This window comes from Bos indicus, chromosome 4, assembly GCF_029378745.1.
Source record: "Bos indicus isolate NIAB-ARS_2022 breed Sahiwal x Tharparkar chromosome 4, NIAB-ARS_B.indTharparkar_mat_pri_1.0, whole genome shotgun sequence".
In the NCBI taxonomy this organism is placed as follows: Eukaryota; Metazoa; Chordata; class Mammalia; order Artiodactyla; family Bovidae; genus Bos; species Bos indicus.
The window spans coordinates 87,219,714-87,233,948 of record NC_091763.1 but is presented as its reverse complement, the minus strand read 5'-3'; the positions used below and the strand labels follow the sequence as shown (position 1 = coordinate 87,233,948).

Sequence of the window (14,235 nt, the reverse complement as noted above, 5' to 3'; positions counted from 1 at the left end):
AAAAACTGGAAATAGAACTGCCATACGACCCAGCAATCCCACTTCTGGGCATACACACTGAGGAAACCAGAATTGAAAGAGACACATGTACCTCAATGTTCATCGCAGCACTGTTTATAATAGCCAGGACATGGAAGCAACCTAGATGTCCATCAGCAGATGAATGGATAAGAAAGCTGTGGTACATATACACAATGGAGTATTACTCAGCCATTAAAAAGAATACATTTGAATCAGTTCTAATGAGGTGGATGAAACTGGAGCCTATTATACAGAGTGAAGTAAGCCAGAAGGAAAAACAGAAATACAGTATACTAACGCATATATATGGAATTTAAAAGATGGTAACGAGAACCCTGTATGCGAGTCAGCAAAAGAGACACAGATGTATAGAACAGTCTTTTGGACTCTGTGGGAGAGGGAGAGGGTGGGAAATTTGGGAGAATGGCATTGAAACATGTATAATATCATATATGAAACGAGCCGCCAGTCTAGGTTCGATGCACTATACTGGATGCTTGGGGCTGGTGCACTGGGACGACCCAGAGGGATGATATGGTGAGGGAGGAGGGTTCAGGATGGGGAACACATGTATGCCTGTGGCGGATTCATTTTGATATATGGCAAAATCAATACAATATTTTAAAGTTATAAAATAAAAAAAATTTTTAAGTTATTTTTAAAAATAATATTAGGTATTGATTAGATATAATACTTATATCAGAGAACACTGTTAACCTTAATTCTCTTTATTTTTATTTTAAAATCCTCTCAATATTTTATTTTTCTTTAACTCAGGAATTGTGTGCAATAATGATTTTAGTTTGGTTCTAGGAGAGACCAATTATGAAATACTTGATAACTATCCTTTACTTGCCTGTCTATCACTGCTTTACCATAAAAACTAAGTCACAAAATTGCATATCAAATTCCTGCTCTTTTTGTACAAGTATCTAAAACCTCCAAAGAAAATAGCATAAAGTTGGAAATTCAAATATGGAAAGGATTAGGATGGAGGAGGGTTTGGAAAAAGAGAATATGATTTTTAAATTTAATCTCCAAGATATTTGCACCTAGAAAATTGGTTTCTTCTATTTCAGTGAATGTATAGGTGTAGAGTTAATATCTGCTTCTAGATATTTAAAATTTCAGGGGAAGTGAAAGAACACTGATTATGTATTGTATGGCCATCTAAGTGATATATCCTTTTGTCTGAAACAACAGGAGGTATTATAGGTTAGAGAACAAAAATGAGAGCTTACTGTTTTCTCCCTCAGCTTCTACCATTTCTCATTCTCGCACTGTGTCTGTCTTTTTTTTTTTTTCCATTCTGTTCACAAATGGATATTGGTGGGAAATACACGAAGTACAAAGTGACTTTTACCTGCTGTGCTGCAGGGAGAATTGACAATTCAGAAAGACCACCCTCCAGGTGTCTCTCCCCTTCTCACTCTCTCTGGTGGAAACCAGGATGTCATATATCCCTCATCAAAGAGGCCAGGTGAAAAGCAGCCAGTAAGAAACTCAGAGGCACCATGAACTTTATCATTTGCCTACTCTTTACTTGTAAAATATCTTTTACCACAAACCACCAAACTGCCAACATAAGCAAACTTCCTTAAGGAGTTGGGGAAGGAAGAGGTTTGTGAGGAGGGGAAAGGAAATCTCATCAATTTACCAGACTTTTCTATGCAGTATTAATTCCTGGGGTATTTATTCAACCCACAGATTTCCCAAGCAGTCTGTTGCAGGTGGTATGCCCACTGCTAGAGATTATAAAGCAAAGGGCACATTTATCCTCTAAGTATCTAGATGCTGTCCTGATGATGAAAGTGCTTAAGGAAATAACCATAGGCCTGACCTTGTGGCTCAGTAATAAAGAATCCATCTGCCAATGCAGGAGACATGGGTTCAATCCCTGGTCTGGGAAGATTCCATATGCCTTGGAGCAACTAAGCCCAGGTGCCTCAGGTGTTGATTCTGTGCTGTAGAGCCAGGGAGCTGCAGCTATTGAGGCCACCTGCCACAACTACTGAAGCCCATGTGCCTTAGAGCCCTTACTCTGCAACAAGAGGAGCCACTGCAATGGGAAGCCCAAGCACCACAACGAGAGAGCCGCCCCAGCTCATTGCAACTAGAGAAAGCCCAAGTGCAGCAACAAAGAGCCAGCACAGTCAAAAATAAATTTTTAAAAAGTTATAGAAAGAAAATAATCATAGAAATGTTATGGTTTTCACTAATAGCACAAATGCTCCTCATCCCCAAATGGTGTTTTTTAAGTGGTAATTGTGGGAAGATCCCATGATTGAATAATTCCGGATGCATCATTACAGCAAATTAAACCGATTCCTTTACTGTCAACCTTCTCAGGACTCAAGGTTGCCCTCGGAACCTCCAACAAGTTCTCATGATTTGTGGTATTCAAAAATAAAATATATGGGCTGTTTCACCCTTTTTCTTGGGGTTTGTCACAGAACCGTTGCTCCTTAAAATACGGTGGTAGCTGGTAAATCATCGTTACTCAAATTTGTGCAGATAAAATGGATATTATAATGCCAGAATTTGTAGTGGTCTTACAGGCCTCTGAAATGTTGTATGATACTGAGAAAAAGGCTACAAAACACATAAACTGTCTGCTGTCCTGTCAAGGGAAGGGAAGCTACCAGATTAGTCCATGTCTGAACATTTAGGCAGGTCCCCTCTGTGATATTTTCTCTTCTGCTCGAACACCCAACTCTGCAACCCGGTTCTGTACACTTTTCCTCTTGGATCTTTCTTGAAATACAGTGGAATCATCCTTTCCCTTCATGGAAACTAATTTATTCCCTGAGCTACCCCAAAGGCCATCAGAGATTATAGAAAATGGATGGGTAATACTGTGCATCCCTCTTGTTCTGCAGTTGTCTTTTCAGAGAATCTGCCTCACTTTAGACCTTGGCTTAGTCAGTTAAGAATCGGCCTGCGATGCAGGAGACTGCAGTAATTCAGGAGACCCGGGTTCAATCCTTGTATTGGGAAGATCCCCTGGTGAACAAAATGGCAGTTCACTCCAATGTTCTTGCCTGGGAAATCCCATGGACAGAGGAGCCTGGCGGGCTATAGTCCATGGGGTCACAAGAGTCAGACAGGACTTAGTGACTAAACCACCACCTCACTTGAGTTTACATTGCACTCATTATGGAAGGAATTTGTAATCATGACAAGATGTCACATATACAGAAAGGGTTCCGTTTGCTTTAAAGTGCTTAATGTGCCAGATTGATGGATAGTACAAGTATAAAATCCCTTAGTTCATGAAGGAATTGAGTGAAATTAATTTTACCGGCATTAATATGTGTATAGGATCTATTTTTTTGGATGAATCTGCCCTTCAAAAAAGGTATTCTGCGTGTATGTGTGCACACACAGGCATGCACACGTGCACACACATTGGCTTCTGTGAAAACAGAATGTGACCCATAGACAGATGTAAGATCAGTCTACTAAGCATGAATGAATGGCAGAAAATTCTGTTATACGATTGTTTTTTAAGAATCTTTCAGGTAATAATTAACATAGACACAACCACTCATGGCATTCAGTCGCTTTTTATGTAATACCAGAAGGAAGTTCTCTGTCATAATTCACTTGACAGTAAGTATCTTTTATTTTAAAAAGTATGTCTACTATTGAACTATGCTTTATAATTTATTCATATCTTAAACTTTCTCCTAACACTCTATTTTTATTAAAATCATGTAACTTCAATAACTACAGACCTCAGAAAAAAAGTGAAAATATGTATTAACGCTTGGTACATGAGCATACCCTTCCTTCTCATTGGAACCACTTTAATATATTAAACAGAGAGTGAAACCCCAGTTAACATTCAAATTAGAAAACTGGTCTTCTTTGTTAGAATTTTAAATAACCACATTTTAACTTCATTATTGTCAATGTCAAAGAGGCAATGTTATTTTTACTTTTATTATCTCAGGAAAAAAAATCTCTTCTTAAGATTTAAAGCACTTCATTTTACTAATAATAGTGTTTAGGTAAACACTAAAAATTTTCTGCTTAGTATAAATGTACATTAACTTTTGTTAGAGATCTTTTTACCCAAAATTCTTGACTATAATTCCTGCTACTGTTTGCTTTTCAAAAATTTCCTATTTTACCTACTGTTATATGATGAAGACATTCCAAATAGTGCATGCCATAGTAATACTAATAAGTAATAATAATAATATATGTGATGTTATTAATTCATGAATTCTTATAATCCTATATAGCTGATATTTTCTATTCTACATTGCACTTATTCATATTTTTAGCATTTATATATTGAATGTTAACCATATGCCAACTACTGTTCAGGGCATTAGGACTGCAGCACAGAGGAGACAAATGTATAACATGTTAGACGACATCAGTCATCTAATACATAATGGCAAACAACAGAGAGGCCTGTGGCAATGGGAGATGACACTCTTACATCGGGTGGTTAGAGATGACCTCGTTAATCCTGAGTCATGTCACTAGAGATGAGAATGAAGGAAGTGAGAAAGCCACGGGTGTGCCTAGGGAAAGGCTTCTGCACGGTGGAAGCTTCACATGAAAGGCCATGAGGCACGGGGCGCTTCCTGTGTTTGACAACTGGGGTAGGGAGGCCAGCATGGCTGCAGTGAAGGGACTAGCCTTGAGCAGGCAGAGAAGAGCAGAGTGGGCTTTTGGCTTTTACGATGAGTGTTACCTCTGCAGGGATATGACTCCTGCTTGAAAATGGCTCACAGGAGTGTGCAGCCAATACTCTGATAAAGAAAAGACTGAAAGAGAGAGACTGTGTTTGCCATAGTCATACTCAGGGGAGAGCCTGTGATGAATGACAGCAACAAGGGGAGCAGCAGAAGTGGTCAGGGTGGTCAGTTCTGAATAGGTTTTGAACATGTAGCTGACAAATTAATTTATAAACTGAGCTTGTAAAACTATTGTATTTTAAATCTCCCCTTACCCTGAATCTACTAGGTACATGTTCATAAATATGACTGGTTTGAGTCTCTCTCAAGGCTTCTGTGAGTACCTATGTTGTAATATACAAAACAGCAAATTTTAGGGTTTCCTTTGTTAATGTCTGTTTTAATTGAATTACTGATGTGATAGTAGGTGTTTTAAATTGTAGTGATATTTAAGCTCTCTGCCTTATACAAGTAACAAAATGTACGATGTAAATAAGGGTGATATCTGATGGATCATTGAAAAAGCAAGAGAGTTCCAGGAAAACATCTATTTCTGCTTTATTAACTATGCCAAAGCCTTTGACTGTGGGGATCACAGTAAACTGTGGAAAATTCTGAAAGAGATGGGAATACCAGACTACCTGACCTGCATCTTGAGAAACCTATATGCAGGTCAGGAACCAACAGTTAGAACTGGACATGGAACAACAGACTGGTTCCAAATAGGAAAAGGAGTACGTCAAGGCTGTATACCTTCACCCTGCTTATTTAACTTATATGCAGAGTACATCATGAGAAACTCTGGGCTGGAGGAAGAACAGGCTGGAATCCAGATTGCTGGGAGAAATATCAATAACCTCAGATATGCAGAAAACACCACCCTTATGGCAGAAAGTGAAGAAGAACTAAAGAACCTCTTGATGAAGATGAAGGAGGAGAGTGAAAAAGTTGGCTTAAAGCTCAACATTCAGAAAACTAAGATCATGGCATCCAGGCCATCAATTCATGGCAAATAGATGGGAAAGCAGTGGAAACAGTGGCTGACTTTATTTTTCTGGGCTCTAAAATCACTGCAGATAGTGATTGCAGCCATGAAATTAAGAGATGCTTGCTCCTTAGAAGGGAATTTATGACCAACCTAGACAGCATATTAAAAAGCGGAGACATTACTTTCTCAACAAAGGTCTTTCTAGACAAGGCTATGGTTTTTCCAGTAGTCATGTATGAATGTGAGAGTTGGACTATAAAGAAAGCGGAGCACCGAAGAATTGATGCTTTTGAACTGTGGTGATGGAGAAGACTCTTTAGAGTCCCTTGGACTGCAAGAAGATCCAACGAGTCCATCCTAAAGGAGATCAGTCCTGAATATTCATTGGAAGGACTGATGCTGAGACTGAAACTCCAATACTTTGGCCACCTGATGCAAAGAGCTGACTCATTGGAAAAGACCCTGATGCTGAGAAAGATTGAGGGCAGAAGAAGGGGACAACAGAGGATGAGATGGTTGGATGGCATCACTGACTCAATGGACATGGGTTTGGGTAAATTCCGGGAGTTGGTAACGGACAGGGAGGCCTGGCATGCTGCAGTTCATGGGGTTACAAAGAGTCAGACACGACTGAGCGACTGAACTGAAACTGAAACTGAAAAGAAGTTCCACCATTGTTGCTTCTCAAATATAGCTTCCATTTTTTATTAGGGGTTTCTCTTATTGCTCTGTATTTTCTTTTAAACATAGAGGAAGGACTGCCCTGGAAGTCCAGTGGTTAAGGATCCATGCTTCCACTGCTGGAGGCACAAGTTCGATCCCTGGGTGGGGAACTAAGATCCCACATGCCTCATGATGCAGCAAAAAAAAAAAAAAAAAAAAAATAGAGGAAAGACAATAATGCATGGGCACTAAAAGCCCTGGATTTGGAATGTAAGAGACCTAGTTCAAGTCCAGGATCCTGTCCTTACAAGCTGTGTGACCTTAAGGAAGTCACCTAACCTCCCTGAGCCTCAATAGCCTCCTCTCGTGGGGACTAGAGAGAAGGTTACTGTGTTCAGCCTATGTTACTATACATATTAAACAGCACAGTACCCAGTGCATTGATCATTACTTTGTTTGTTTTAATAACAATCATGACAAGAAGATATTAATGACACAGAAGTATTTGTATTTCCTGGGAAGAATAATTTTAGAAGGAGTTGTTACTTTAAGGCTTGACTACAGCAAAGTTGCCATTTAGCCTCAATATTTTAGATATAGAAGGTCACTTCATATACCGGCTATTTAGTACACAGTCTGGTATATTGGTGTATACATAGTCTGGTATATTGGGTCTTCACCTGTAGCTCAGATGGTAAAGAATCCACTTGCAGTGCAGGAGACCCCAGTTTGATCCCTGGGTTGGGAAGATCCCCTGGAGAAGGGATAGGTTACCCACTCCAGCATTCTTGGGCTTCCCTGGTGGCTCAGATGGTTAAAAATCCACTTGCAATGTGGGAGACCTGAGTTTGATCCCTGGGTTGGGAAGATTCCCCTGGAGAAGGGAATGGCTACCCACTCCAGTATTCTTGCCTGGAGAATTCCATCTACAGAGGATTCTGGCAGGCTACAATCCATGGGATCGCAAAGAGTTGGACACCACTGAGTGACTTTCACTCACTGACATATACACTAAAATAAGGACATGTGAATAAGAGCAGGTCCAAAATATAAAATGTATTTAACCTATCAGATGTGTACCTAATTTAGTAATGAGCTCAGTAAAATGACAGCCCTTCAGTATGAATAACCGTCTGTATCTCAGTGAAGATGACACAAGCAGCATCCCCCTGACTAACTTTTCTCACTCTTTGCCGACTGAACCCCTGGCTCCATTCAATCAGGTAGGCGATGTGCCCCAGTGAAGTTTCATATCACCTGATGACGTATACTATCACTGTGGATTAGTCTCCTTGGATAGTTGAAACAAACAGTAAAATTCACTCAAATATAATCACATGGCATCCGTCAGAGAGCCAGATCAAGGGCTGTGTCAGTCATCAGAACAAAAAAGATAAGGGCTTTGCTCTTTTTCATCATTTACATAAGTGTATTTAGTGAAATAATCACCTACAACTTGGTGGTAAGAGTTTTTATGCTATGTGTTAATAATAGCATAATGTAAGTAACAGTTTTCGTCTACCCAAATTCCCAAATTAATGAATTATATAGATAAAACTCTCCAGTTCTACATCTGTGATCATTGATAATAGTCATTCTTGGGTTATAGTCTGGGTTTTGTGCTGTTATTTGCTCGATAGGTAATAACTCCAAAGTAAACATGTGAAAAAATCCATTGTTAAATTATTATAAACCATTGGGGTTAGCTCATAGTTCATTGCTCCAGAATTTAAAATCAGACTTCCTTTTTTTCTTTCTTAAAAATTTTGAAAGACCAATATTTTGCCATTAGTTTTTTTTTTTTCAGTTAACTTTCAAACTGCATTTCAATGGATCAGAATGAAATATAATTGTAGGTAATATTTTCAAAGCATAAATTCAAGCAGGATACAACTTTCTGAAATAATTATTTACTCTGTTTTAGAAAAAAATTCTCAGACTTTACTGATAGCTGTTTTTATAGAAGGTCTTTAAGCCAGTCTGATTCAGGTATAATCTTAGAATTAATTGCTTTTATCCTACTTGACTAGTTTATAAGTATCAAAAATGCACACACACACGCATACATCATTTTGTAGAAAACAGTTGGAAGAACAAATACAAATCTTGTTGGAAAGTTATTTTTAATATCCATATTTTTCATAATCCTCACTTCTACCTATTTTATACATAAACATTAAAATAGTAAGTTAAAATGATAAGTCTTCGGAAATTAAAAATATAATCTTAAAAAAATAAGTTAATTGGACAAAGAATGATTGGTGCTAAGAAAAGTGAAAGATTCATTTTGTTGAACTGTATAAATATGTAAAGTTAATGCAGAAGTCCTGTATCTTTTTCTCTGTTTTTAACAAAGACAGTTAAATTCACATATTGAAAATTTTAGATGAGTGCTATACTACCAGATACTTAAATTGATACAGAATAAATTCTGAATCCATGCTGTTAGGTATATTTTATATTTTCAATTCTAATCTCTTAGTAAAAGAATACTTCTGTTTGGTCATCATCTTTATTTCATAAGCATATTTGGTTAAGCACAAAAATCTTGAAACATAGGTAGACTTTCTTCTCTGTGTGTTTTCATTCAAGTGTTTATATTTAATTTATATTTAAACAAACAAAAAGAGCAGTAAATCACTACACGTATCCAAAATGTCTTTTCCGTATATCTCTAATTTCACATTAGCTCAAATTTTATTTGGAAGAGAAGCAGTTAAGACATTTTAGCTTACGTTCAATATATTCTTTATAATAATTCCATTCAGGATATTTAATTGGTCAACTGTTTGGTATCACTATAAAACACTTTTCATTGCCATTCTCAAGGACTAGTTATTGTTTTCTGGATCTGCAAACTATTTATTGTTATCCTTTGCCTTGAAGGCTCTCTAAAAGAGAATAAATGCCTTCCATTCATTCCAGGTCAAAATACGGAGCAAACGACTACAAACACCTCCAATAAAATTTCACTGTAGACATAATAAGCTTTATGTATACTGTGAGCCAATGTGCATTTTCCTTTATTATTTTGATTTTTCAGGGAAGTAGAAAAATATAAAATATATTCATTTTCTATCACTAAAATTACTGATTCTACTTTTTTTTCAGGCCTGATGGAATTGGAACTGTTTCCGTGGAAGAAAAAGAGAGATTTGAGGAGATAAAGGAAAGACTCTCTTCCCTTTTAGAGAATCAGATAAGCCATTTCAGGTATGTGCTCCATTAGTACAAGTGTTTGCTTGCTTAATTCACTCAATCTTCTCATCTCCTACAAATGTGGATTATGTTGTTCTACTACCGCTCAAGTACTATCAGTTAGCTTCTCCTCCATTGCTTGCAAGGTATGATCTACACATTCCTCTATCTGTGGTCTCCTTCTCAGCCTGCCTTTTCAATTTCCGCAGCTCATTAGGTAGCCCCCATCCCCTGCTACATCCATTCCGCTCACACTGTCTTCTCAGCTTTGCATAAGCTGTTTACCCCTTCCTCCTGCATCACCAGGCAAGGAGACTTTCTCATTTATTCCAACAGAGAGTGGAAACCCTGAAGTCTTTTATTGTTCATCATCTGTACTATGCCCTCGTCACCCATCGCCTAGTAAGGATGTGCACTTAAGTCCTTAGTTATCCTTTTATTTACATTCTGTGAGAAGAAGGACCACAGTGCACCTGGCACCGTTTCTCAGTCAAAAAACTGAAGTACTGACACTAAGAAATATTTGCAGGATGAAAGATAAATACCTTGATAATATTCCTTTTTTTCCCTGATTATAGAGGGCTTAATAGAACTTAATGGCCAAAAACAGAATTATGCCTTTTTCTATTACTCTCATCATCAGATCCTGTAAAATGCTGCCATGCCAACGTATTGTATCTTATAGCCCATCTGTCATGTTGTGGATCTGTAATTTGGAATCATTTCATATGAACTTATTGAAAAATAAATTTAGTTAATATTGCCCTCAACAGTTTGAAAACACTGTATTAACCATGTGAACAGTGTATGGCTGCTCTGAGTCTCAGTTTCCTTATTTGTAATATGAAAAGCTTAGACTCTGTGATTTTTTAAAATGATCCTGAAGGAAAAAGTTATCATAGGATATACTATCCATCTGTTTCCCTGCATTAGTGATTTCAGCTGGAGCTGGTACCACCAACTAAAGGTAAGTGAATAAGGGAAGATTTACTTTCCCATGATAATTGGGCCTGGGTCAGTCATTCAGTGCTGTATTTAGAAATGCTATGCATGAGACAGAATTATTGGAGAATTATGAGAATTATTCTGTCCAAAAGGCCAATCAATTCACATTAGCAAACACATTTGCAGAGGATATTTATGCATTTACTGCCAAACTTAGTATCTTTCAGGTTGTATAGACACCATTATATTCATTGTGTATGTCATTTAATGAAAGTATGTAGTTGTTCTGTTGTTGGCATTATTGAGACACAGCTCACCATTCAGCTGAATATCTGTATCAGGAGCTGTATAAGTCTCCATGGTTACTTGTAGACCATGTGCAAGTAACAGATCCCACCTCATATTGGTTTAAACAAATAGATGCATATGTTCACTTACACATAGCTCTCAGATAAGGTGAACTTCAATACAGGCTGAAGTTAGTAGCCAGGGCTCCATTTATCTGTGTTTCTCACATGGCTGTCTTTTTTCATGGGGTAGCTTTAGCCCTAGATGGGTAGCAAGACCAGGAATTCCTGACCTCACATTTATACATGGAGGTTTAAAAGGAAGCTAGTAGAGGCTCTCTCTTTCTGTGATTCTCTCTTAAGATGGAAAGTTGCCTTAGAAAATCCTGGCAAACCACCTCTCATATCTCATTTGCCCCAGATAGGTCATAGGCCTGGTCCTTAACCCAGCCCAGGGGCCAGAGGAAGCCCATCCACTAGGTGCTTACTCACTGACAAGCGATGGGACCACCATGATTGAGTCAGCCTGGTCAGAACCAGCCCCCCAGGAGCCTACCACCACAAAAGGAGTTGTGAAGTGTGAAAGTGTCAGTTGCTCAGTTGTGTCCGACTCTTTGCGACCCCATGGATTATAGCGTGCCAGGCTCCTCTGTCAATGGGATTTTTTCAAGACAAGAATACTGGAGTGGGTTGCATTTCCTTCTCCAGGGGATCTTCCTGACCCAGGGATCAAACCCAAGTCTCCTGCATTGCAGGCAGATTCTTTACCATCTGAGCCAGCAGAATGACTATTGTCCACATCATTTATTGTATTCATTTCCTCTCTCTCACAGTTTTATTTCTCTACTTTTCTGTGTAAAGTCTGTAAAAATGTACTCGAATTCTTTTTCGTTTTTATTTCTTTGATGTACTAAAGATAAGAGCTAAACCAAACTGCTCTAGATACTTTGGGCTGACTTTTATATTCCCTTTTGATATATGTAGAGTTTGTATAAATTTTATGTTTTGTTTTTCCTGAGTCCATAGAAAACTGGATGAGAAGAAATGAGGTTAAAATAAAACAGAGGAAATTTTAGGTTTCCATATAGACAAATTTGGAAGCATACTTAAATTATCCATGAAGATTTTCCTAAGGATTCTATCAAATGATCTTCCTTAGCCATTTATCAATACATTAAAATTTAGAGAGAACATAAATTACTTATCAGCTCACACTAAAGAAGTAACCAGAGTACTATTAATAACTCTTGCATAAAAAATTTATTCAGGCCCAACTGTGTTTCAGAAATGAATTTCAAAGACACAGATAAAGTAAGGCAAATTAAATTAAACATAAATGCAGGACTTCTGGTTAAAGACAGCAGGTTAAATGCATGTCTGGCTCAGCTTCCTAACAGAACCTAACCAAAATAACAGAACAGTATTTTTCAGAAGATAGAAACCTACAAAGACAAGAGGAAAAGAGGAAAAAATGGAAAAAAGTTTAAAATGTGGAAGTCAGATGAATGGGTAGTATCTAATTTAACCACCCAGGAAAAACTGGATCATAAACTGCAAGTAAGGAAAAAGAAAGAAACAATCTAATTTATGTCATACAATCGCCAAAACATTTGGAACTGCCAGTTGTAAACCCTCCTGGAAATTAAGAGTAGGACGATTTGCTGTAAATCTGCTTAAGACACTTAGATCCCCAGATCTCTTTTCTAACTCATCAGCTAGGCTGCTGCCCCTCCCCTTCCCTAGCAGAGCACTGCAGGTTTTTTCCCTAGAGAGGGTAAAATTAGAGGGTACCTGGGATGAGGTGGAGGAGAGGAGGAACAGGCGCAGTTGGAGTTCGGGATTATATAGAAACGTGGGGATTAAATAAATGTTTATTCTGAAATTTGAGAATCACAGCCTTCTCCTTCAACCTCACACACTTGGCACCCAAAATGCTGGCAGGCAGGCAAACAGGCTTACACCTTCCATACATATTCTAAGTGTCTTCCCCTGGGACTCTGACTAGCCCGAGAGAAAAGACCTAAAGCTGTGAAAAATAAAGACTCCCACAAAACAGCTCAGCTCTAGTCCCTGTCAGCAAAGACCATAGTCTACACATACCCACCTAGGTGTGTATAGCTTCTGTTCAGTTATTTAATAATGCAGTTTTGAAAATGATCAGACAGCCAAGGTAAGGCTTCAGATATTTGAGGAAAGCATTTACTGTAGGACTCAAAGCCCAAACAAGTAATACAAAACAGCAACTTGGGAAAAAAACAGACTTATATGGGGGAAAAAATGGTGAAGGAGGTGGTGGGAATCTATTATTAATACATTTGGAGAGATTTGAGAAGATAGAGTGTTTATGAAACAAAAACAAGATTTAAAAAAAAATCTTAGGGAAAAATAAGAGCTGCTAGAAATTGATGCAGATGGCACAAACAATACGTACACGCTATTGAGAAATTAAGTTAATGAAACCTTCCAAAAAGTAGGACAGTGAGAAGGATAGGAAAATAGGACAAGAGTTGGCCCTTCCTATCCTCAGGTTTCACATCCCTGGCTGGATCGATTTGGATTAGCTGAATCTGCATGTATACAGGGCCAATTGTACTGCACCATTTTACATAAAGGAATTGAGTATCTGTGGATTTTAACATCCATGGGGGTCCTGGAATCAATCCCCCACAGATACTGAGGGACAGCTCTACAAAGACAGGAAAAATGAAGCATCTGCTTAGGCATTTCATTATCATTCAGTTCAGTTCAGTTGCTCAGTGGTGTCCGACTTTTTGCAACCCCACGAACTGTAGCATGCCAGGCCTCCCTGTCCATCACCAACTCCTGGAGTCCACCCAAACCCATGTCCATTGAGTCAGTGATGCCATCCAACCATCTCATCCTCTGTGGTCCCCATCTCCTCCTGCCCTCAATCTTTCCCAGCGTCAAGGTCTTTTCCAATGAGTCAGCTCTTCTTATCAGGTGGCCAAACTTTTCGAGTTTCAGCTTCAACATCGGTCCTTCCAATGAACACCCAGGACTGATCTCCTTTAGGATGGACTGGTTGGATCTCCTCATAGTCCAAGGGATTCTCAAGAGTCTTCTCCAACACCACAGTTCAAAAGCATCAATTCTTCAGTGCTCCGCTTTCTTTTTAGTGCAACTCTCACATCCATACATGACCACTGGAAAAACCATAGCCTGACTAAGCAGATCTTTGTTGACAAAGTAATGTCTCTGTTTTTTAATATGCTGTGTAGTTTGGTTGTAACTTTTCTTCCAAGGAGTAAACGTCTTTTAATTTCATGGCTGCAGTCACCATCTGCAGTGATTTTGGAGCCCAGAAAAATTAAGTCAGCCACTGTTTCCCCATCTATTTGCCATGAAGTGATGGGACCGGATGCCATGATCTTAGTTTTCTGAATGTTGAGCTTTAAGCCAAATTTTTCACTCTCCTCTT

General features: G+C 38.4%; 1 protein-coding gene across 12 annotated transcripts in view; it reads left to right on the top strand.

The window, feature by feature from the left end:
- Positions 1-14,235, top strand: part of CADPS2 (calcium dependent secretion activator 2) — a 582,333-nt gene that overhangs the window by 425,909 nt on the left and 142,189 nt on the right. For all 12 annotated transcript variants that reach the window (XM_070787293.1, XM_070787301.1, XM_070787295.1 and 9 more), the window contains one exon: positions 9,478-9,579. In XM_070787293.1, coding sequence (XP_070643394.1) covers positions 9,478-9,579 — 102 coding nt within the window. The remainder of the gene's footprint in view (positions 1-9,477; positions 9,580-14,235) is intronic.